Source organism: Epinephelus fuscoguttatus, linkage group LG1 (genome assembly GCF_011397635.1).
Source record: "Epinephelus fuscoguttatus linkage group LG1, E.fuscoguttatus.final_Chr_v1".
NCBI lineage: Eukaryota > Metazoa > Chordata > Actinopteri > Perciformes > Serranidae > Epinephelus > Epinephelus fuscoguttatus.
In genome coordinates, this window is record NC_064752.1 from 3,538,162 (window position 1) to 3,562,736 (window position 24,575).

General features: G+C 45.2%; 1 protein-coding gene across 1 annotated transcript; it reads right to left on the reverse strand.

Moving 5' to 3' along the window:
* Positions 1–698: 698 nt before the first annotated feature.
* Positions 699–20,136, reverse strand: aldh4a1 (aldehyde dehydrogenase 4 family, member A1). Its single transcript, XM_049576699.1, has 15 exons — positions 19,924–20,136; positions 14,589–14,682; positions 14,420–14,512; positions 14,175–14,222; positions 12,529–12,684; positions 11,997–12,146; positions 11,286–11,360; positions 9,961–10,148; positions 8,814–8,887; positions 8,525–8,721; positions 8,276–8,323; positions 8,041–8,193; positions 5,990–6,111; positions 1,808–1,926; positions 699–1,699 (listed from the first exon to the last, which is right to left on the reverse strand). The coding sequence occupies exons 1-15, from the start codon at positions 19,962–19,964 to the stop codon at positions 1,587–1,589; spliced, it is 1,671 nt and encodes a 556-aa protein (XP_049432656.1). The 5' UTR covers positions 19,965–20,136; the 3' UTR covers positions 699–1,586.
* Between the last annotated feature and the right edge of the window lie 4,439 nt (positions 20,137–24,575).

A 24,575-nucleotide genomic window follows, 5' to 3' on the forward strand; every position in this document is an offset into this window, starting at 1 on the left:
CTACTTTTACATTTTAAAAAATGTTTTCATCTTTGTCACCATGGATAATGTTTAGCTTTAAGCTAGATCAGGCCAGTTTGTTCATAACTGCTAGCAGTTAGTTATTCTTACTTTCTTGTTCTTGAGTTTTTTCTTTCCCTTGTATATGATGAGTCTGATCACTTCAGCCACTCATCCACAGTTTGAAGGGCATGCCATAATTATATGATGTAACTTCTATGTTGTGATATGCTTTGTTTTAGTGTGTGTGTTGCTCAGAGTTGCCTAATTTAGCCTAAAATTGCCCGGCCCCGACCATTGCTGCACAGCAGCTATAATTAGTGTATGGATTCTTGAGTTAGGGCCAGAAATATGTTTTATGATGTCAGTGACCTTTGACCACCAAATTCCAGTCAGTTCATCCTTCAGTCCGAGGGGATGTTTGTGCCAAATGTGAAGAATTTACCTCACAGTGTTTTTGAGATATCGTGTTCACCAGAATGTGACGTACGTACGGACAGCCTGAAGACATAACGCCTCCGGCCGCAGCTGTCCCCGGCGTGGAGGCATAAAAGCACCTGTAAACATGGAAACATGCGTCACAAGGTTTTCAAAACGCTGTGAAATGAGACGTTTCAGACTGCAACAACCCCAAAAACAGAGGGTGAAATTTCGGAGGGACGGGACGATAAAACAGCCAAGAAACAAAAGAGCACAAGTTTAGATTGTAATAATTTAATACTTTATTGTCCAAAATGAATTTACAGAGTTTCTAAGGCAGGCACGTTCTGAAAATAGAAGAAATCCTTTGTTTTTGTTTGAGGACAGATTAAAATACAAAATACTCTTCAGAAAATACACATTAAACCGTTTGATTAAAGACAAAGCAGCAGAAAGTGAAAGCACAGCAGGACGCAGCTTAAAATCACCCGCTGCCTGTTTCTGTAACAGTTTTACTGCCACGCTAAAATCTGACACGTCAGAAGGAAACAGGAAACACGACCTGTTTCACACACACATCCATAAAATGATTTGTTTCACCGTTAGACTAACAAATATAAAACACTAACAGGCTTTGTGTTTAGAGACGCAACATACAGGAACTCTTTTCATGTTTGGACACTGACCTAAAATATTATTTGAATTTGATGGAGGGTCTAAGATTATTTTCATTTTAGATCCATCTGTCAGATTTTCCCTCGATATTCTCGACAAAGATATTCAGTTTACAGACGACGAACAAAAGCAGGAGGATTCATGATCAGTGAATTTTTCCATTTGACCTTTGAATAAAATGACTCCAGTTATTCATAAAAATGCTGCAGATTATTTCGACTAACGGATCAAGTGACAGACGAACTAGATTCAGGTAAGATCAAAGTATGAGCAGACAGTTTGTGGCTGAGCGCCAACACCAGTGATGAAGAACCGAGCAGCAGACAGAGAGTCGGGTCAAAGTGTGCGGAGGACGGGATGGAAGACTTCCTCGCCGCTCTGCTGCTCAGGTACATTCAGGTCCAGCTTCAGTGCAAACACTCTTTTCATTTCACAGCAGGAGAATCAGCTGATGCAGGACGGGCTCTGATTGGACCAGCAGGCAGCGGCGCTCAGCCCATGTAGGAGTACCTCCAGTCTGTGAGGGGGACGTGGGTCTGCTTCACCACCTGCGGAGACGTCCACCTCAGGACGTAGTGTGGACCTCCGGGTTTGTCGTTGGTTCCTTGATGAAGAGGAGCGTTCAGATGAACACAAACAGGAAGTTCAGATGTGTGTATGTTTGTCTCATGTGTGCGTCTCTGGTCACATGCAGAGTGAAACCAACTCTTACCTGAAGCTCTGGCGCCACCAAACGGCTGCTGAGCGACGATGGAGCCGGTGGATTTATCATTTACGTAGTAGTTCCCTGCAGCGTTTCTCAGCGCTTTGGCTGCGTCGTCGATCACAGTCCTGCAACACACAGAAACTTTATTGATATCAAACACTCACAGTTCAAACAGCCGTCGGCACGCACACTGAGCTGAGCTGTGGTCTGAGTGATGTGTGAGCAGCTCCTGTTTGGATGGACAGGAAGCTATCAGCTCAAGAAAACTCCAAACCACAGTCACCACCCCGTGGTTGTATGACTCCGCCCACCCTGTGGTTGTATGACTCCGCCCACCAGTCCACCCTGTGGTTGTATGACTCCGCCCACCCTGTGGTTGTATGACTCCGCCCACCAGTCCACCCTGTGGTTGTATGACTCCGCCCACCCCGTGGTTGTATGACTCCGCCCACCAGTCCACCCTGTGGTTGTATGACTCCGCCCACCCTGTGGTTGTATGACTCCGCCCACCAGTCCACCCTGTGGTTGTATGACTCCGCCCACCAGTCCACCCTGTGGCTGTATGACTCCGCCCACCCTGTGGTTGTATGACTCCGCCCACCCTGTGGTTGTATGACTCCGCCCACCCTGTGGTTGTATGACTCCGCCCACCAGTCCACCCTGTGGTTGTATGACTCCGCCCACCAGTCCACCCTGTGGTTGTATGACCCCGCCCACCAGTCCAGTGTCTCTGACAGTGTCCATCCATGTCATGTCATTTTGTCAGAATTAGTGAATGAAATCTTCAGTTATGGACGAAGATATGTTTTGCGCGGTCACTCTGATCTTTGATCTTTCACTGCAAAACTCTAATCGGTTTATTCTTCAGTCAAAGTGGACGTTTGTGCCAAATTTAAAGAGCTTCCCTTGAGGCGTTCTTGAGATGTCGTGTTAAGGACGGGACAGACAACTTGAAATGATAACGCCTCTGTCCACGGCTGTCTCTGGCGTGGAGTCATAAAAACAACACGTCTTTTTTGTCTGATTTCTGAGCGTATTTATGGACGTTTATTCTGGATGGACACCAGCAGGGGTCGTCCGGCACACTGGACAGATCGCTGCTGGACTACGTGCCTCGTTTTGTTTTTGTCTTTTTTTGTCTGATCGGCCATGTTTAACCTCCCTCTGAGCTCAGGGTCGTCACGAAACAGCATCTGCAACAAAAAGTGAGCCAGTGGGATGGTTCGGTTCGGTTCGGTTCGGTTCGGTTTGGGCCGTCAGCCCAGCACAGCAGGGATTTGCGTCTCCATGACAACAGGTCTACCTGTTGGAGGTGTGTCTTCACCTGCTGACGGCTTGTCTTGAGTGGTGACGTCTGAAAGCAGCGGGCTGATCCACGGCTGTCACTGTTGCTGCAGGTGTTTTTCCATCACACAGCAGGACAGGTGAGAGAAGTTTACCTGTTGGAGGGGAGCTGTGTGTCTTCATCACCATCATCTTCATCACCATCATCTTCATCATCTTCATCACCATCATCTTCATCACCATCATCATCTTCATCACCATCATCTTCATCACCATCATCTTCATCATCTTCATCACCATCATCTTCATCACCATCATCTTCATCACCATCATCTTCATCATCTTCATCACCATCATCTTCATCACCATCATCTTCATCACCATCATCTTCATCATCTTCATCACCATCATCATCATCACCATCATCATCTTCATCACCATCATCTTCATCACCATCATCTTCATCATCTTCATCACCATCATCATCTTCATCACCATCATCATCTTCATCATCTTCATCACCATCTTCATCATCATCACCATCATCTTCATCATCATCACCATCATCTTCATCACCATCATCTTCATCACCATCATCTTCATCATCTTCATCACCATCATCTTCATCACCATCATCTTCATCACCATCATCTTCATCATCTTCATCACCATCATCTTCATCACCATCATCTTCATCATCTTCATCACCATCATCATCATCACCATCATCATCTTCATCACCATCATCTTCATCACCATCATCTTCATCATCTTCATCACCATCATCATCTTCATCACCATCATCATCTTCATCATCTTCATCACCATCTTCATCATCATCACCATCATCTTCATCATCATCACCATCATCTTCATCATCACCATCATCATCACCATCATCTTCATCACCATCTTCATCATCATCACCACCATCATCATCATCTTCATCATCATCACCATCATCATCATCATCACCATCTTCTTCATCACCATCTTCTTCATCATCATCATCATCACCATCATCTTCATCACCATCATCATCATCTTCATCATCATCACCATCATCTTCATCATCATCACCTTCATCATCATCATCATCACCATCATCTTCATCACCATCATCTTCATGATCATCTTCATCATCTTCTTCATCATCATCATCTTCATCATCATCACCATCATCTTCATCACCATCTTCATCATCTTCTTCATCATCATCACCATCACCATCATCTTCATCATCATCACCATCATCTTCATCATCATCACCACCATCATCTTCATCACCATCTTCATCATCATCTTCATGATCATCAACATCATCTTCATCACCATCATCTTCATCATCACCATCATCATCATCACCATCATCATCTTCATCATCATCATGTGGCTGTCTCTGCTGTTACTCTTCCTCCCTGCCACATTATCAGACTTTCATCTATTGAAGAAACGCGGCCAACAACAACGTTCCACTAATTCTGTAATAAACACGTTTCATTTCCTGCAGATTCTTCACGATGAAAGTCTTTTATTTTGTAATGCAAAAACTTTTATTGTGAAGAAGCAAAATAAGGAAACGTTGAGTTCTCATCAGCAGTAACTTCACACAACTTCTCATACGTCTGATGGTGAAGATGAAACAGTGAAATAAATCAGGTATGTGAAGTAAAAACAGGACGCAGGAGAGAAACTAAACTTTAAACCACAGAGAGTTTCAGAGGTGAGTCTCCAGAACACACGGCCTGTTTGAGGGGGAGAGGGGCCTTTGGACCTACTGCAGAGAAGGTCCATTTTAGGGCTGAAACGATTACTCCAATAATTGGATCACTAAAAAGCTTCAACGCTTCGTTAAATCCAGCACAACTGTACAGCGCACTGTGTTTGGTGCGGATGGTTGTTTCTGTTGAACAGAACTTATGTCACTTTCTCTGTTGACAGCCGGCGCGGCTGTAACGTCGATGTGAAGCGCGGTTTGCAAGATGATGGAGGACGAGGGACAAGAAAACAGCGAGACACAAAAAGAGACACGCCAAGGAAAAGGACAAAGTGTAAAGTGTGGGATCATTACAAGTTCAAACAGTTCAGTGTGTGTTGCAAAACAGAGTTAGCGTGTCACGACAGCACGTCCTCAATAAGTAGGAATTACCGGACACTGACAACATGAGGCTGAGGCTGAGGCAGGATGACAGCTGTTAGAGATGCAACAAAGACGGAGGCACATGTGTTTTATGGATGAGAGATGGTGACGTCTGGTCAGCTGTTGTGAAATGTATCAACAACATCCTGTAAACAGACCTGACTGAGGCTCCAGCAGCACGTGTACTGGGCATCTCACCTACAGAGACTGAGCTGTCCTCTAAAGTACGTTCCTGGGTGAAACCACCCTCGTCACAGGGAACAGGACGGTGCACAGACATTGGAAGTCAAGAGAGAAAACCAGCCTCAGAGAGCGATGAGCTGGTGAGGACAGTTTCTGCTGAGCAGCTGATTCAGAGTTCATAATAGTGTAAAGGTTTCAGAAATATTTGGGGTCTCTGTCTGGAGACGTTCGGTAAAGATGATGATCGTGTCAGAGGATATCTGTGGGTCTCATCTTTGCTCTGTGTGCATTCATGTGTTCATGCTTAGTGTGAGAGCGTAACACACAGTATGATGTGGTATAACTGTCACATGACAGCCTGTGTTACACACCGCTGAGAAGAATGTGCACGTCTCTTTCTTCTGTCCTTATTTTTTCTATCAGGTTCGTGTGCTGTTTGACCATCTGATGTTCTGTTTGTTCTAATGCTGGAAAACCAATAAAGACTTAAATCATAAAAAGAAAGGAGGGAAATATCTGCACGCATGTGCTGGTCTGACTCGTCCTACAGACGTGTGACTGTGGAGATGAACGTGTCTCACTTGTCCTGAGCGAACACAGCTCCCGTCAGAGCGTACGGCGACGTGTTGTCGATCAGCTGCAGCACCTCCTTGTAGTTGTTCTCAGGGTAAACGTAAACTGTGAGGACGGGCCCGAAGATCTCCTGCACACCACAGAAACACACACTATAAATAATAATACACATCATCACTGTGTTTGTGTGTGTGTGTGTGTGTGTGTGTGTGTGTGTGTGTGTGTGTCTGTTGGGGGGGTTAACTGGGTGAACAAACGTCAGGGCCATGTAACGACTATGTTCCATATATTTTCAAAGATATAAATTTAGACACATACAGATACAGAGTCGAGTTGTGTCACATGACACATCCCAGTGTTCATCTCTCCACACAGCTCCGCCCCCTCACTCACTCACAAGTTCTCAGCAACACTTTTTAGAGCTGTAGCCTGACGTGCACCTCCCCATAAATGTAACTCCTCAGTGTCACAGTGACGCAGACCTCCTGTCTGTCTCTGTGAGCTGAAACCATTTCCCTCAGTGGAAACAAAGCTTTGATTTACTTTAATTTCACAGATAAGAAACAATAAATTGTGAAGACAATAAAGCCTCCACACACTGTGTGTGATTTATCCTGGCTGAAATATGAGCAGAGCAAATCTCTGCTAGCTGCTAGGCTAATTTATACAATGTAAAATGCCATAGGCTTGTGCTAATAACGTTAGCATGTTGTATTTGTGGGGAAAACGTGTTTAGTATGTTGGGATTCATTGTTTCAGTTGCTCACAGACTCTCTTAACCTGAACCAGAGAAGTCAGAAGTTCAAACACAAGGTTTGCAACTAACTTTCCAGTGACAAGGAGAATCAAGTCGAGTGAGCACTCCAGCGTCCAACTCTGCAAGGAGCCTGAGCGACCAGCTTCCTCATATCTGCACCTTTGGAACAAGGGACACAGCAAAGAGTGTTTCTGGAACCACAGCTCCTCTGCCGGCTCACAAACGCAGCACACCACCAAGCGACTCTTTCTTCATCCATTCAAGGGATTTAATGCTGTTTACTGAGTCACTGTTGTGATTGTTTGATTGCCAAAGCTAAGTGAGGTTAGTTTGCTAACGCTGTTCACAGACGTCTTGCACACAACTAAACATCCTCTGCACTGATCCAGACCCTTTGCAACACATATTGTTGAAATAAAGACAATGATCCTAAATAAATAAACAAAGGACAGAACAGCAGACGTGATTTTACTGTGGTGAATATGGAAAGGAGGACTGCCTGCACACTGACTTGCACTTACACAGCAACGGCTTCAAAACCAAGTACTTGTAACTTGTGTAAGTGCAAGTCAGTGTGCAGGCAGTCCTTCTTTCATGTTACTGGCACTTTCTGCTGTGCCAACGCACCTGATGACAGAAGCTGATTATCCTGGTGTGCAAAAGCCTCTTCAATACAATACTGGCGAGCTCGGTTTGTTATACCTCCATGATAACAGATATGAAAGTGAGAGGGTCAAAGTTCAGGCTGTGATGAGACAGCAGTCTGTCCTGACTGTGAGCAGACTGCAGGGGACCGTGCGGACTTTTGAAGGGCTGCTGCTAAAAAAAGGGATGTGATTCAGAGCGCACCCTCTGTGGCTGTGCGGCGGCTCGTAGCTCAGCTCAGTGAATTATGAGACAGAGCGGTGGATAAAACACACAGTGAAACTGATGTGGCTCCAAACTGACCTGTAGGTCATCAGAGGAGCTTCTGTTTCTGGTGATGGTGTCACCAACCATCATGTAAGGAGCTAGCTTAGCGTAGCATCCTGTCAGTGTGTCTGAGATCAAACTTTATTGATCCTGAGGGACGTCAGACGCAGCGGCTGCAGCACAGAGTCAGCAGAGCGTGAAGTAGTCTCAGAAAACAATGAGGTGAAACTCTGAAATATGCACAGATGTGTCAGAGTCGGGCGAACAGCTGCGACCAGTCTGTGTGTGTGAGGTCACAGTCAGCTGATCCCAGAGGGATGGTACCCTCTGACACTAACTGGGAACTAGTGCCAAGTGTGGCTGCAGAGTGTGACACGAAAGAGTGTGTACCTCCTTCATGATGGCGTCCTGAGGGTCCGTGGTCTCAATGATGGTCGGCTCCACAAAGTATCCCTTCCTGTTGTCACAGTTACCCCCGGCGATGACCTTCAGGCTGGACGAAGACTTGGCGTGATCGAGCCACTTCTTTATCCGAGCAAACGACTGCAGGACGAAACGCAGTATAAATACACACAAATACACCACAACAGGACGTCATGCAGAGCAGCAGATGAAGGAAACTCACCTTATCATCGATCACAGCCGAGAAGAACGTGCTGAAGTCTTCGACCGGCTGAAGGAGAACACAAACATCAAATTAAGACACGACCGACATCTGTAATTATTATTCAAGTCTTCATCAGGATGAAGAACAAACATTAGTATCATTATTAACTATCACTAATCAACCATCTTCAAAAATAATACAGTTGTACTTTAGCAGTACTCTTAACAGTATTTAAGCAGTATTTTAGCTGTACTTGTGTGTACTCACGTCTCCCACTGTGAGCTGGCGGTGGATGTCCAGCAGCTGACCTCTGATCTGCGGCCACATGCTGTCTGGGACGTACATCCTGGAGCAGGCCGAACACTTCTGACCTCCATACTCGAAGGCCGAGCGGATTGTCCCCTTCACCACGCTCTCCACGTCTGCTGACTTGTGGACAAAGTGGAAGTTCTTCCCTCCGCACTCTGAAAGCGTGGACAGGACACGTGATTTAAACATTAGGGTCCAAGAGACGTCACCTCGGTCTGAATTAAAGGATGAAAAAAGATCAGCTGACCTCCTGCCAGTCGAGGGAACGTCCTGTAGGTGTCCAGGTTCTGAGCCACCTGCTTCCAGAGACGCTTGAACGTCCTACAAACAACAGATTCAGTCAAAACGTTCGTACGGAGCCAGAAACAGAGTCAGGATGAACTCAGCGGTGTCAGAGGCACTGAGACAAGGCTGCTGAGACACAAACTCACACCTTATAAAACACTTTTCTCTGAGTGGAGCAGGAAGTATTTAATCTGCCACATTAACATGGTGGAGGAGAAAATATCTTTCAGTTGAAGCGCATCTGTTTCACAAAGCTGTAACACTTATTTGAAGTGAGCGGCAGGAAACAGCAGGAGATGGAAACACGTCTGTGCGGCAGCTCAACGTGCAAAGAGACGACTGACGGTGAACGAATGAAATGAACGTCATGTGGTGAACCTGCAGCCGCAGACTGATGAGTTTTCACACAGCTCATCAGAGACAGAGTGAGGGAAAGGATGACATCATCTGGACCATGTGACTCAGCGCAGTGATGCACTTCAACAAGGAAGCAGGAAATGACTGTGTGTGATTCTTCTGTGGGTTTGATCTAGTGAAGGTAAACGAAGAGAGCGTGATGTCACTCCAGACGTCTGCAGGGTTGAGATTGAGAACTCTACACAAAATACACACTATTAGCAAATTTACACAAGTTTACATGTGGCGTAACAACAGCCTATCAGCATTGAGATTCTCCTAACGTCAGAGAGAATCAGAAATGGAGGACAAAGTTATCGTTGCCGTCTGTGGATACCTGGAGCTCTATGACTCAGAGTCAGAAGCAACAAGGAGCAAAGCCGCAGGACTACATCAGGTCTGAACATACGTGTCTGTGACCTGAGGCGGACGTTTCATTGAGCTGCTGATAACTTTAAGTTGGTCTCTTATTGTGAAAGGTAAAACACAGGAGGAGTGAGGCGGTAACGTACGGCCACGGACAATATAAGAAATAATAAAGTGTGTAGTCGTCTGGGTTCACGCGGGTTCATTCAGCTATCAGTGGTACTTTACCACAAACCAAGTTAGCACTGACATTAGCGTTAGCTGCCTTCCCTGGTTAGTTAGTTAGCCCAACTGTGAGATCACAGGTGGGTGAGCTCCTGCGTCTCATATTAAAGACGTGTGCTTACGGGACGCTGCCGGTGAAGTTGATGCCGGCCAGGTGTTCTGAGGACGTGACAGTGTCTCCGAACACTGGACCATCAGCTGGTAGGAACTGGATGATGTTTGGGGGGAGCCCACAGTCCCTCAGGACTCTGTAGACAGCGTAGCTGGCAGACATGGCGGTGTCGCTGGGCTTCCACAGAACCACGTTCCCCTGAAACACACCACAGAACAAACACATTACAAATACATTCCACAAGATCACAGCTGCAACAGGTCAAGTTTACTTTGTGACAAACTAATCCTTCTGTTCTCACTCCGCCACCCTCTGACCTCCGACCTCTGACCCCTGGTACTGATGGATGAGCCACAGGTGTATCTAAAGCAGGATTTATACTTCTGCATCAAATCAACGCCGTCATCTCCGCTGTGGCCTGATGTGCACCTCCCCTAATATGTAACCACAAGCCTTGTGTGTGATTTATCCTGGGTGAAATATGAGCAGAGGAAATCTCTGCTAGCTGCTAGGCTAATTCATACAATGTAAAATGCCATAGATTTGTGCTAATAACGTTAGCATGTTGTATTTGTGGAGTTTGAAACTGTCTCTAAGAAGCCATGTTTACTGTGTGTTTACTGTGTGTTTAGAAACGCTGCCACTAGAATAGTGTTTGGAGGTGTAACTGCAGAGTGACACAGACCCCCCCCCCCCCCCCCCCCAAGTATAAATGCTCACAACAGTGTAGGTTTGTATGTGGCGCTGATACACAAGTACACACTCCTGCCTGAGGAGATAAGGCTCGCAGAATCAGTCTCCCAATCCCAAATGGATCCCTTACAGACCCATTTGGGGGGAGTATCTTCTTTTAAGTCACTTCTTAAAACACATTTTTATAGACTTGCTTTCATGTGACGTCGTCTCTCTTTTATTTATTATTATTCTTGTTTTTATGGTTTCATTGGTGTTTACTGTTGTTGCTACTCTGTCTGTTTTCTTTGAATGCTGCTGCTGCTTTTGTCTTCTTCTATTTTTTTTTAACTGTTGTTGATCATTCTGGTTTTGCTTTGTTTGTCAAAGCACTTTGTAAACCCTGTTTTTAAAAGATTCTATATAAATATTAAATATTATTATTATGAGTGTAAATCCGCCTTAACGTGGAGGATGTTCACCAGGCCGTGACACGTCTTCAACATGAATCGTTCATGTACTGATCGTCTAAAGAGGCTCCAGTCATGTTAGCAGCTCTGTGGGGCCTCCAATGATGGTGCAGCTGAATGGAACACACCCCATCACTAACTGAACACAGCCCTGAAATACTCTGCACGCAGAGACAAACATGTTCACACTCACCATGAGAGCTGGCGTACCTGCCAGGTTTCCACCAATGGCAGTGAAGTTAAAAGGAGCCACAGCTGCTACAAACCCCTGAGAGAGAAGACACACACACACACACACACACACACACACACACACACACACACACACACTTATATCGTAACAATAAAAAGATGAAATGTGAGACTGCAAACACTCAGTCCTGACATATAATTAAATAACAGACAATAAAGATTAAATAAAAAGTCTCCATGTACAGACTGAATCCTTCGTCCACAAAATAAATAATCAACAGAACAACGAAACAGATTCTGGCTGATAAAAGTTTATTATTATTCAGTGAGCAGCTGACGCCGCACACTGAGAGCTGACAGTGAGGAAACAGAGCCGCTCATTAATGACCTGTGTTAAAAGGCTACATCATGACACCTGACATATAACCTGATGTTTTGAGATCTCCTCTAAACTACTAAAATCTACAGTCAGAATAAAGTTAAATAAAGAAGCTATTATATAAAATACTGTTCAAATAAAGTTAACTAAGTTATTGTTAGAATCCAGGTGCAACCACTGATGCTTTTATTTTGAAGCACCTGGCTTGTCTTGGACAGGAAGTGATGATGTTTTTGTTGTGAACCCAAACTTTTAAATGCCACCGTACATCCTGTGTGGAACAAGCTGCGAGACATCGAGTGTATTCAACATATACGTGTGTGATGATTTCACCTCCAGGCCGCGGTACAGCATGGTGTTGGTGCTCCCCTCAGCGTCTAACGGCTGCTGTTTCTCCAGCTCAACGGCATGTTTGGCGTTAAACCTGAAGAAGTCGATCAGCTCTGCAGCGGCATCGATCTCCGCCTGGATCACCGTCTTACCCTGAAACACAGACACAAACACAGCACGCAGTGAAACACCAGCGCTCTGATTTAGTCTTTGCACAGAGACGTGTGTCCCTGTCACACTGTGTGGGATTCAAAGTGTCTGACTGTGTTGGAAATCTCTGTCTCTGATGTGGTGCGTTCAATGACTGCCTGGGAAGTCTTTATGTAAGAGGCTGCGTTTTACGACTGTTCTCTATGGGGCGCGAACACAGGCCCTAAATGAAGTTTCTTTACGTTCTGAACATTGTTCTTTAATTTCTGAATATTTGCTTCAAGTATTTTTTAGTTTGCTGTTGTCGATGTCACTTCCTGTGTGGCAGCAGAGTAACGGGATCCACAGAGCAAATTGGTACCAAACCACCCCGAGTGTCCCGTACCTGTCCGATCATGGTCTTGGCGAGGATCTCGGCTCTCTTGGGTCCACTGATGACGTCGGCTGCCTTGAAGAGGACCTGGGCTCGGTCCTGGATGGGCTTCAGGTCCCATTCTTTCCTCGCCGCCACAGATGCCAAAATTGCCCTGTTGATCAGCTCCTGTCACATTCAACCCACACAGAGAGGGTTGGTGGAGGCATAAAACACAACAGGAACATGAAGAAATAAATCTTAATAAAAACATAAAACCAGTGTTGAATGATAAAACTGAGGGAGAGGTTGTTTCCACAAACCTTCAGATGTTAGGGGCGGACCTGTCTGCGGCCCCGCCCCCTCAATGATGTGTGACTTTAAACCTTAATAAAATGTAAACAGTTGTATAAAACATGTCGTGAACGTTGAAATGATCTCCAGAGAGCAAACAGGCTGTAAACATGTTCACATGGAGGTCTCTGACTCACTGCTGGAGCCAGCCTCTAGTGGACATTAGAGGAACTGCAGGTTTTGATACTTAAGCGTCGGCCTCATTTTCCCACCCTGGTGGACACAGCTTTGGTGAAACGGGCAGCTGAGCTGACGTTACAGGACTAACGTTAGCAAAGCGCCAGTCGCCAGCAGCAGAGACAGACAGTGGGCAAAAAACTCATATTTTTAATATGGGTAACACCTCCCCTTATGTACTGTAAACCCCAGTGAAATGTCAGGACGGTATCAAGGTATGAAACAAGTCAAGCCCTGGTGTATAAAGGCGCTGAGACTTACTTAAAAGACTCCTATAAAAATAACTTTGAGTCTTACAGACCTACATTTGGTGTAATTAACCTGGTGAAGTTTTCAGGTTGTTTGAATATTTGAAACAAGTTTTGAAAAACAAAACTTTTCACATATGATTTGGAAACAGACCTAAAGAACTATAAACTCAGTCCTGGGGGCGGTCGCACCAACAGAGCTTATTCCTGTTGGACTTCCAGGTCAAAGCCCGAGGCGGAAACTGTGGAGCATGCTCAGAGCGCCTCGGCCAGTTTGGGTCTGATTGACTGTATACATGCAGGAGTCACATGATCTGGGTGTGTTAGTCCCACTGTGACACATTCACTGCAGGACCATTTCACTCACACTGACATGTTTACAGGGATTTTAAAAGACTGACACAATAAATCATTTCCTCTGATGTCATGGGAACGCAATGACTGTAAGTCCATCAGTTTTGAGCTACAGCCAAGTTGGTTTACTTTCTCCTCTCCTGTCATGTGACCTGTGGAGCTCCACCTGCCACCTGCTGTCAATCAAACACAGACTCGCCTCCCTTGTTCAGCTCTATTGATCTTCATGTGTCTGTGAAACGTCCTTTTCTTTTTCTCTGTTGCTCCATAATAACGTCACCACAAATGATAAATGATCAGCTTCAGATTAGCAGGACAACGTTAACAGCGTATCCCAGCAGCGCCTGCACACATCGCTAAGACCAAGCATAGTTACGACTAGGTTTGGTTGGTGCAACCGCCGTGAAGTTCGTCCTAACGACTGGCCTCAACACAGACTGAATTAGCAGCTGGGACCAGGCTTAGTTAAGACCAGTTGGTGCAACCGGCCCCAGGAGTTCAGTGTGGTTCTCTGAAACAGGCAGAATGTGTTTTATTAGAACTTACCTTGTCAGCGTAACAGAACTTTGCCACTTTATGCGAGTGATTGAACGGCTTTGGACAGAAACAAAGAGAACAGTGAGTTACGACACTGTGAAGGAAAAATACTGAAACACAACATTCAGCTCAGTGTTTCTCATTAGCTGCTCCTCTCACAGAGAGAACTCTGAATGCATGTTTGAATAATGATAATAATCAGTGATGAAATTCCTTCACATGGAGCAACAGTTTACTCAGATTACAGAACTCACAGATAACTGATATCTGATGTCTTTGGTCCACACGTGTTCGTCTCCGACCACACATGGGATCTCCTCCGTCTTCCCCTTCAGACTGTCTAAGGCCTGAAATGAGAACGCTGAAATATAACTCATGTTCAGACTGCGTTTAAGTCGGTGTTTGTGACTGTTGGCTTCAAACCTTCAGCAGCTCTTTCCTCTCTGCGCTGCCCTCTGTGAAGCCAAGGATCGGCTCGTTCTTCACCTCCACAGCTGCACGAGGAAACGTTCTGAACCTTCAAACACACAAACACACCATGTTTGGTTAATGCCACTCACACCACAAAATCCCATTTCTATTGTGTTGTATAACCCAGCAGGAAAACAGCACAGATCATCAGGTGACTTTGACCTGAATTAAACTGGCCATGAGAGTGTGGGTCATGAACTCCTTTAATGAATAGACCAGAGCTTCATGAACTGGTTTCAGCCTGACTCTTCAATTCAGCCCTGAAATCATCAGTTGGATCCAAGTTGACCACGTGTCGTGCAGTAACACGGACCCTGAACTAACTCAGCACTTTCCAAACCTTTCCAGTCCTGACCTCCTCTGAGAGCAGTTGCCTCTCCACACACTGAGCACGTCTCTGTCTGCCAACACACCTGGGGACATTTCAATAATGAAACATCATCAACATCCTCAGTGCCATCAGTGGTTCACACCTGCTCCAGCTTTCTCCTCAGTCGTCAGTTCAGGCTCCTCACAGTTTACAACACTTGTCAGACTTGTGTTCGGCCATGTCGCTGAGCTGGTTAGCCGTCTCTGTCACGTAGCTGTCAGGCAGTCACTCTACAGCAGGACAAACAAAGTGCTGGTGTCTCTGCAGGTGGTCTTTGGCCGAGCTCCGCCTGAACACTTGAATGGATGGTAGCCAGTGTCCCCGGGCTGTTATTGGCTTCAGTCACTGAACTCAACAGGCCTCTATTTGGGACAGACCTTTAATTCCTTTCACACAAAGTGTTGCCCAGCAAAGGGCCAGCTGTGACTCAGAGGTAGAGCGGGTCGTCCACAATCGGAAGATCAGCGGTTCGACCCCCGGCTCCTCCAGTCTGCATACCAAAGTGTCCTTGAGCAAGATACTGAACCCCAGATTGCTCCTGATGGCTGCTCCATTGGTGTGTGAGTAGCACCTTGTATGGTAGCCTCGGCCACCAGTGTATGAATGTGTGAATGTGTGAATGGGTGAATGTGACTCCCTGACTGTGTAAAGAGCGTCAGATGACTAGAAAGGCACTTTACAAATGCAGGTCCATTACCAAAGATCAGGAAATAAAATCAGACTGTTTATTTAAACCAGTCTGAAAATGAGGCTTCAGATAATATATTAATGATGAATCATTCATTTGATCTGACTCAGACTGACAGAGCATCAGAGAGGATCACAGCACCTGATATACGAACACAACTCCACTTTATCCTGTTCAAACAGTCCTCACAACTTGGATTCATTTTCATGAAAAACCCTTTTGGTTCTTTTGATCTGAGGACTCTTACAGACTGAAGGAACATGAACAACTTACAGGGTAATCCAGGAACAGACACTGATCTGAGGTCGCCAACAGCCTGCTTTTAAACATCTGAAGAACTTGTATAGAAAATGAACTGCTTGGCACCTGGACCAGGCCTCTGACTGAGACAGGCCTTTATTTGTCAGAATGTGGAGCCACACCGGGCTGCTTAAACTGCGCTTAACTGGAGTTTTACTGTAACTTTTTGAATCACCAGCCAAGAGGACTGAATCAGCCAAAATAATAAAGTGTCTTTTTGTGTCAGGTGTAGATTTGTTTCACAACATTTCACTGAGATATTAAGGTGAGCGGTGCAGTAGATGGACTGCACTTGTAAAGTGCTTTCCTAGTCTTCCAACCACTCAGAGTGCTTTTACTCTACATGTCACATTCACCCATTCACACACTCACTCACACACTGGGGGCCGAGGCTGCCGTACATGTTGCCACCTGTGACTCAGTAACCACTCACACGCTCTGAAACATTTGGCTGCAGCTCTGTGTGACTTCTGTCTTCACTTTTTCTGATGAACAACCTGTTCTGGATTCAGTTGGTCCCAGCAGAACTCTGGTGGCCTCTCTCCTTCATGTATGATTAACTTTCTGAGCTGAAGGTCACAGCGCTGCAGGGAGGGGGGCGGGGCAGACGGGCCAGCTGGTGGCACGAGAGCTATTCTCATTCTCATGTGCACCACGATCCCTAAAACACACCCTGAACCCCGGCCCCTGACGGACAGGGATAATAACCACCTTAAGGATTTGAGTTTTTACAGATGTCAGAAAAATAAACAGCTCGTCTTTCTCAGAATCGCTCGCTAGGTCTGAGGAGGAAAAGACGAGAGGTCGAGGGCCCCCTCGTACAGACGCTGATAGTGAGCTGCAGATTGTTCACGTCACTGAAAACAAACAAGACTGACACACACTGCTCCACACCAGATCATGAGCTTTCTACCGTTTTTTCCCCGTTAAAGGGTTTTTTGGGGAGTTTTTCCTGATCAGCTGTGAGGGTCCTAAGGACAGAGGGATGTCGTATGCTGTAAAGCCCTGTGAGGCAAATTGTGATTTGTGATATTGGGCTTTATAAATAAAATTGAATTGATTGATTTTATTGTGAAAGAAAGCGTGACAATGTGGGAGTCAGTAAAGAGTTCTCTGTCTGGGTTCAGACTGCGAGGTCTGCCCTTCATGGGTGCAACACCAGCTAGCAGCAGACTGCTGGGATGTTCTGTTGGATCAGCTGATGACCTGTACAGTAAACAGTGCTGCAAAACTGTGAGTGCTCCAGGCGGTCAGTTTCACAGGTACGTGTGTGTGTGTGTGTGTGTGTGTGACACTGACAGCAGAGGAGCAGCAGAGCAGTGTGTCTCTAAATGACACTAAAACACTGTTTATCACACTGTGGTGGACAGTAGAGCTGTGCCATGTCATCTGATCTGCAATAACACCAGTCTTATTGTTGATATGAAAAATTCATATCCTGATACACACAGTACATACTGTTACCCACGGCAACAACAAACATGGCTGAAAGCTCTAAAAAGAGGAGCAGCTTCAGTAGTGGTGAATAAACTGTGGCGTCCTGAATGTTTTACTTCTCAGACTCTCTTAGCGACTTAAGCAGGATTTAAAGTTGTGTGGCAGACCCACCGCACGTGACCTACGCCGCTATGAGCATTTATACTTGTGCGGTGGTGTGTCTGTGTCACTCTGCAGTTACACCTCCAAAACACTAGTTGGTGCGGGGGGTTAGCTGATTTAAAACACACATTAAACACACATCAAACACACATCAAACATGGCTTAATAGAGACTGTCAAACACAAATCAGCTTCACTATAACTCGCAGCATTCACAGACAAACACTTGTCTTTATCTGGACACATTTTCCCCACAAATACAACATGCTAACATTATTAGCACAAGCCTATGGCATTTTACATTGTATACATTAGCCTAGCAGCTAGCGATCTTTTCCTCTGCTCATATAAAACCAGTAACAACAGCAACATTTAACAAAGGTACCGTTACAATATTCGGCTCCATCACAGCTCACATGGTTCACTGAAGTGCTATGCTCCATTCAATATGACTGTGCAGGTGAACATCCAAGTGCTTGAGCTGAATGTGGTTGCTCATTGCTCGTTGCTCCAGTCGACTGATTATATGCCATTTTTATTTCCTGACACAGCCTACATGCTGCCTTGTTTTCATTCTCTAGATCAAAGTGCTGCCAAACCTGCTGGTATACGAGAGGACGTGTCTCCAGTTTAAGACTTTCAACGACTAATATTTCTGGTGTCAACTAGCAAGGTCGCGGACGTTTAATCGTTAAGACTGCTAATCATGTACATCCCTATTAAAATACGTCCTGACATGTGGGCGGAGAATTCTTTTCACTGACTTGTTCTGTTCTGTCATTATTCAAATGTCTTCATCATGTCCAGTGATCATGTCTCGTTGGTTACGCTCTGGTTCTGATCTGTTTTGTCAGTATCTGTAAGCTTTAAGAAATTGTGCGCAGGTATGGACGAAATGTCGGCAGAGTCCAGACAGAAGGCTTCACGTATGTTCAGATCTAATGTTGAGAATAACTGAGCAGGTGTGTCTCCATTATTCATCATCTCAGTCACTGGTGTTTGTCCCTTGCTCAGACATTAACACGCTGCAGCACGTATCCTGGTTTCTATCCAGGAAGTACAACCTGATTTCTCTCATGTTTTGTTTACATGCCACTAATATCATGTCTGAGCAGATTTTTGGGGGACCCTGGTTATCTGCACTGTGACGCTCCTTCTGATGCTTTGCTTCTGACTCTGCAGCTGCACAACAGTTTGACTGGTCTTCACTGCGCCTCTCTGCATTATGGCTCCTGCTTCCTCCTGTTTCCACCCCTTCACCCCTTCACCCCTTCACTCCTGACCTTACAGACTCCTCCCACCTCTCTGTTGGACTCATTAGCAGTTAGCTCTGTGACAACTTGTAGAGTCTCTGTTAGCAGTTAGCTCTGTGACATATTGTAGAGTCTCTGATAGCAGTTAGCTCAGTAGCATCTTATAGAGTCTCTGATAGCAGTTAGTTCAGTGACATATTGTAGTCTCTGATAGCAGTTAGCTCAGTGACATATTGTAGTCTCTGATAGCAGTTAGTTCAGTGACATATTGTAGTCTCTGATAGCAGTTAGTTCAGTGACATATTGTAGTCTCTGTTAGCAGTTAGCTCAGTAGCATCTTAGAGTCTCTGTTAGCAGTTAGTTCAGTGACATATTGTAGAATCTGTTAGAAGTTAGCTCAGTGACATATTGTAGTCTCTGATAGCAGTTAGTTCAGTGACATATTGTAGTCTCTGATAGCAGTTAGCTCAGTGACATATTGTAGTCTCTGATAAGTTAGCTCAGTAGCATCTTGTAGAGTCTCTGTTAGCAGTTAGCTCTGTGACATATTATAGTCTCTGTTAGCAGTTAGCTCAGTGACATATTGTAGTCTCTGATAAGTTAGCTCAGTAGCATCTTGTAGAGTCTCTGTTAGCAGTTAGCTCTGTGACATATTATAGTCTCTGTTAGCAGTTAGCTCAGTGACATATTGTAGTCTCTGATAAGTTAGCTCAGTAGCATCTTGTAGAGTCTCTGTTAGCAGTTAGCTCAGTAGCATCTTGTAGAGTCTCTGTTAGCAGTTAGCTTAGTGACATATTGTAGAGTCTCTGTTAGCAGTTAGCTCAGTAGCATCTTGTAGAGTCTCTGTTAGCAGTTAGCTCAGTGACATATTGTAGAGTCTCTGTTAGCAGTTAGCTCAGTAGCATCTTGTAGAGTCTCTGTTAGCAGTTAGCTCAGTGACATCTTGTAGAGTCTCTGTTAGCAGTTAGCTCAGTGACATATTGTAGAGTCTCTGTTAGCAGTTAGCTCAGTAGCATCTTGTAGAGTCATGGCTTAACTAATGAGTCTCGTGTCTTTCCGTGTGTTGTCAGGTACCTACCCCCTCCATGATTGGCTCACAGCCGCTCTCGCGCGCAGCATGATTCTACCACAGGTGAAAACAGGTCAAGGTGAAGAAGAGGAGGAGGAGGAGGAGGAGGAAGACGAGAGAATCCAGCCTCTGACACACCTGATCACGGATCAATACCTGATCAGATAACACGTTAGTATCGACTGCGGGAGGACAGGCAGGTTCTCCTCTGACTACAAACCGGACAGTACCAACTCTACCGGGGAGCGGGGGGGGGGCGGTTATATTTGAAAGCCACGTTCCCGCTCTTTGTCAACTGTTGTTCACTTTAACGATCAGTAATTTATGATAATTATTATACTTATAACGAATAAGCTTCTTTTTGAAAAAACTCGTTATTATGTGTCGAGAAAAGCTCCATCTGCACCCTGCGGAATGGAACCTTCCACAGGCGGGTCTGCCACTGGCCAATCAGCGAACAGTAAAGAATCCTCAGCCAATCACAGGCCACAGATGAAGGTTCTATTTCTGAGCCGCTTCTTGAACCTTCGACGGTTTCATTGATCATTTCACCGCCTCACACACACACACGCACACACACACACACACGCACACACACACACACACACACACACACACACACACACACACACACACACACACACACACACACACACACACACGCACACACACACACACGCACACACACACACACACACACACACACACACACACACACACACAGTCACTGAGCAGCATTAAATAACCCTGTGAACATGTGTCAACCTGCTGCTGTTCATCACATTAACACTAGTTTCATATTCCTCTCTTTATTTATGTCCTTGTGCTGCTGAAACATTATGAGTTATTAGTATTATTGCTGTTGTTGTTGTTGTTGTTGTTGTTCCACCTGTTCCTCTAAACAGTCGTTAGTGTTTTGCTCCTGTAATCTCTGCTGCACTTCATGTTTAATGACCTGTAATGACAGAGAATGAACACTAGGTGGAGCCACAGCCTTCTGACTGACAGACACATCATCACTTCACAAACTCAGCCGTTCATCTTCCACACAGCATGAACCTGTTTGAACCTGTTTGTTGTTGGACTCCAGTTGGTCTCCATGGAAACCAGACGGGGTTCCTGTACCGGACGACCTGGACCAGTTCTCCTGACTGTATTTAAGAATCTGCACAACGAGGACACTCTTAATCTTCCTCAGTCACACAGTGATGAAGGTCTGTTCCCTCAAACAGGAGCTGCTCACTGTCCGCGGACACAAACAGGACTACATCATCATCATCATCATCATCATCAGCAAACCATCTATAACCGTCAGTGTCAATGATGTCGTCTCCCCACAGGTGGGTTTCATTCAGGGAAATAATGTCTCCACCCAGTGACTATAAACTGTCCAACCATTCACAGTCTGATGTGCAAGTGAAACAGTCTCCTGTAACTCTTTGCTCACTAAATCTGAGGGTCTTCAGTCTTCACTCATCTCCCTCGAGGGTCTTCCCTCCGTAGCGCATCTCCTCTTCTTTTCATCCTCTCTGCACCCTTAGCCAGTATTTTGATGCCTCGGCCCTCGGAGAACATCATATTAATCTTTCCCAGTATGCTTCATTCTTGTCCTGGTGTAGCCTCCAGACGCACTTGCAGCCGGCCAGTCTCCAGGCTGTGCCCCTCTTTCATTTCTTTCTGGCATCTCTCCATTTCTGTCATGAGCAACTTCTGGCTCTCATGCATCATCTTATCCAGTGACTTCTCCAAACTGTCGACCTTACTATGCAGCCTCTTATCAAAGCTAATCTTAAGGTTATCAGTTTTATAGTTTAATTTTTTGAGCTCTTCTTACCTGTCCGTTCGTCATATCAGCCGCATCTTTGTTGGACTTGCTGCGTAAAGCTCTTTCCAAACAACACAGCAGGCGGCTCTATTGTTTGTTCGTGCTGAAGACGACTTCACACGTTTCTTGCAAACAGGCCAAACAGGATCGGAGCCGAAAGATAAACTCAAGCTGTGTAAATTGCTCCGAGAACATAGTTTTTTATCGTTTTAACGCTTTATTTTAACTTCCTCAACAAACACCGTCAGCGTGGTGTGTCAGCGTGGTGTGTCAGTGTGCTGGCTGGTTCACTAGGCTCTGTATTTTCAGACGCACATTCACACAGTATGAGCAAAGTCTTAATTTTATCCAGATGTGCTGTCATGATCCTCCTGATATGATCATGATCTGTTGAGCTGCTTCAGCCTGCAGAGACGATGAGGCTCAGATGTGATCATAGTTAGATAGTTATGATGCTCACGATCTGCCGGGTGTATTAACTGTTGAGCCATTCAGACGAAATTTTGCTGACAAGAATTTGTTGACGTCCTTTTGTTTCATGACTTAAACTGACAATCTATACGACCAAAATATTCACGGTGAACTCTCTGTTCATTCTGCCCTGACGAGCAGAGACAAGATGAAACCACGACCGCATTAATCACAGGCGCCACCTCAAAGCACTGGTTCCTTTTTAACCAACTGACCTATGGCTAAGCCCCGCCCTCAGACGTGATGAGCCAATCACAGTGCGTATAGCCATCCCCATACACTGGGACATTCTCTGCCTGGACGTCCATTGAAATGCATTACAGAAAGTCAGTTTGTTGGGTTTTATGAGCTTTTTCTGAGATTTGAAGTTTAAAAATGGTCAAACGGTGTGCATGGGGTACATGCAACTCTGACACAAGGTATCCTGAGAGGCTGGGCGACCAGGTGTATTTTTACACTTTAAACCACATCTCAAGCGAGAAAAGTGTCTCCTTTGGATAAAGTTGTGTGGTAACGTTAGACCACAACATCAACTCAACGTGAATAAGATTAACAATGATGTCTACATCTGTTCTAAGGTAAGTCAACATTGTGTTTGAGGCAACATATTGTCACTTTGCTGCAAAGAAATATAAAGTTATCTTTAACATCTCTAGCTAACGTTAGCTAAAGTTAGCCTAACGTTAGCTCCTAGCTGCGTTGTTCATCATGTCACCTTGTTTGCTGGGAGTTCATTAGCCTATTTTGTTCTAGTTTTGTACTTTGGTGATGGTACATCATTGTTAGCTGTTGTCCAAAGGGCTCTAGTTAAGCTAACGTTAACTTCTGGAGCTTAGCTTCATTAACTTATCTGTAATGGCAGAGATAACAAAGGTTGGCAAACTTTTGTGCCTTTGCTAACTGCCTTCATGTGTTTGACCCCTGACCTTTGGGTTTAATAAACTGTTTTGTGTTTTCCTCTGTTTTTGAACCAGATCGTTAAACCAGCATTCTCAGACGTAATAAATGTGTAGCCTTTACACCAGTTTAAAAAAGTTTGAACCTTTTGTTGGCTACAATGTGCCTCATACGTCTGCAGCCCGGTGCCTTTTCCTCTAAATCTTACCAAACATCATTAACAGTGACGTGTCTTGACTCTAGCTAGGCTGTAAGAGAATGTAATATTGTGTGTGCTTTCACCTCCAACGCTGCAAAATTAAAGCACCAAATAATCATCAGCAGTCCACTGCAGAATAGTTACTTTGTGGTTGGACATATTTATGACTGCTCATTAAGACCTACCTGTTGGTGATGCTGACAGGCTCATTTAGACTCAAAGTCTGTGTTACCTTCATTATGAGGCTCAAATATGTTTTTTGCAGCTCCAGACAGATTTCTTTGTCTTTTGATAGTAAAGATTGCCGACCCCTGGCAGAGTGGGGGGCCTATTGCTGACATAATCTAACCATCTGAGAGTGAAAAGTAAAACCACAGGTTATATTTTAATCAGAGTCTGCCTCTTGATCACCGTGATCTTCAAACTGGAAATATTCTCCTTCTTCTTGGTTTACTAAGTTAGCCCTCTGAAAATGATGGTGGAGCATCTGGCATTCACGTTACTCTTCAAGGTTCAGGTTTGAAGCTACCATGAAGGCAGTGGTATCATATGAATCTGCTGATACCAAACATGTCATGCTAGCTCACTGAGAAAGAGGTTAAATGTCACTCTGAAGTTCATTCATTCATTCATTCATCTTCTAACCGCTTCATCCTCTTGAGGGTCGCGGGGGGGCTGGAGCCTATCCCAGCTACATCAGGCGAGAGGCAGGGTTCACCCTGGACAGGTCACCAGACTATCACAGGACTGACACATAGAGACAAACAACCATTCACGCTCACATTCACACCTACGGACAATGTAGAGTCACCAATTAACCTGCATGTCTTTGGACTGTGGGAGGAAGCTGGAGTGCCCGGAGAGAACCCACGCTGACACGGGGAGAACATGCAAACTCCGCACAGAAGGGCTCCCACGCCCGGGATCGAACCGGCAACCCTCTTGCTGTGAGGCGAGAGTGCTAACCACCACACCACCGTGCCGCCCCACTCTGAAGTTAAACTGTTTTAACCACAAGATCTACAGCACCTCACAGTGAAAGGATATCTTGTAATAGCTGTCAGTAGCGTCTTCATGAGCTCAGTAACATTAACAGGAGATGATGAGGGACCTGCAGCTGCTTCACTCTGTAGCACCAAATGGTCCATGACGTTAAGCTTTGCTGTTGTTGACTGGTGCAAGATATAATGCCATACAACACTGCAGCTAAACACTTTGTTTAATGTATGATTACTGCTGAGTGGACTTTATACAGTCAGGACAAATGTC

Coding starts and splice junctions, on each gene's coding strand:
- aldh4a1 (XM_049576699.1), bottom strand. CDS start 19,964: ATGCTGCGCGCGAGAGCGGCTGTGAGCCAATCATGGAGGGG. Junction 11,361..11,996: donor TGCTGTACCGCGGCCTGGAG/GTGAAATCATCA, acceptor CTTCTCTCTCAG/GGGTTTGTAGCAGCTGTGGC. Junction 8,722..8,813: donor GTTCCCTCGACTGGCAGGAG/GTCAGCTGATCT, acceptor CCACGCTTTCAG/AGTGCGGAGGGAAGAACTTC.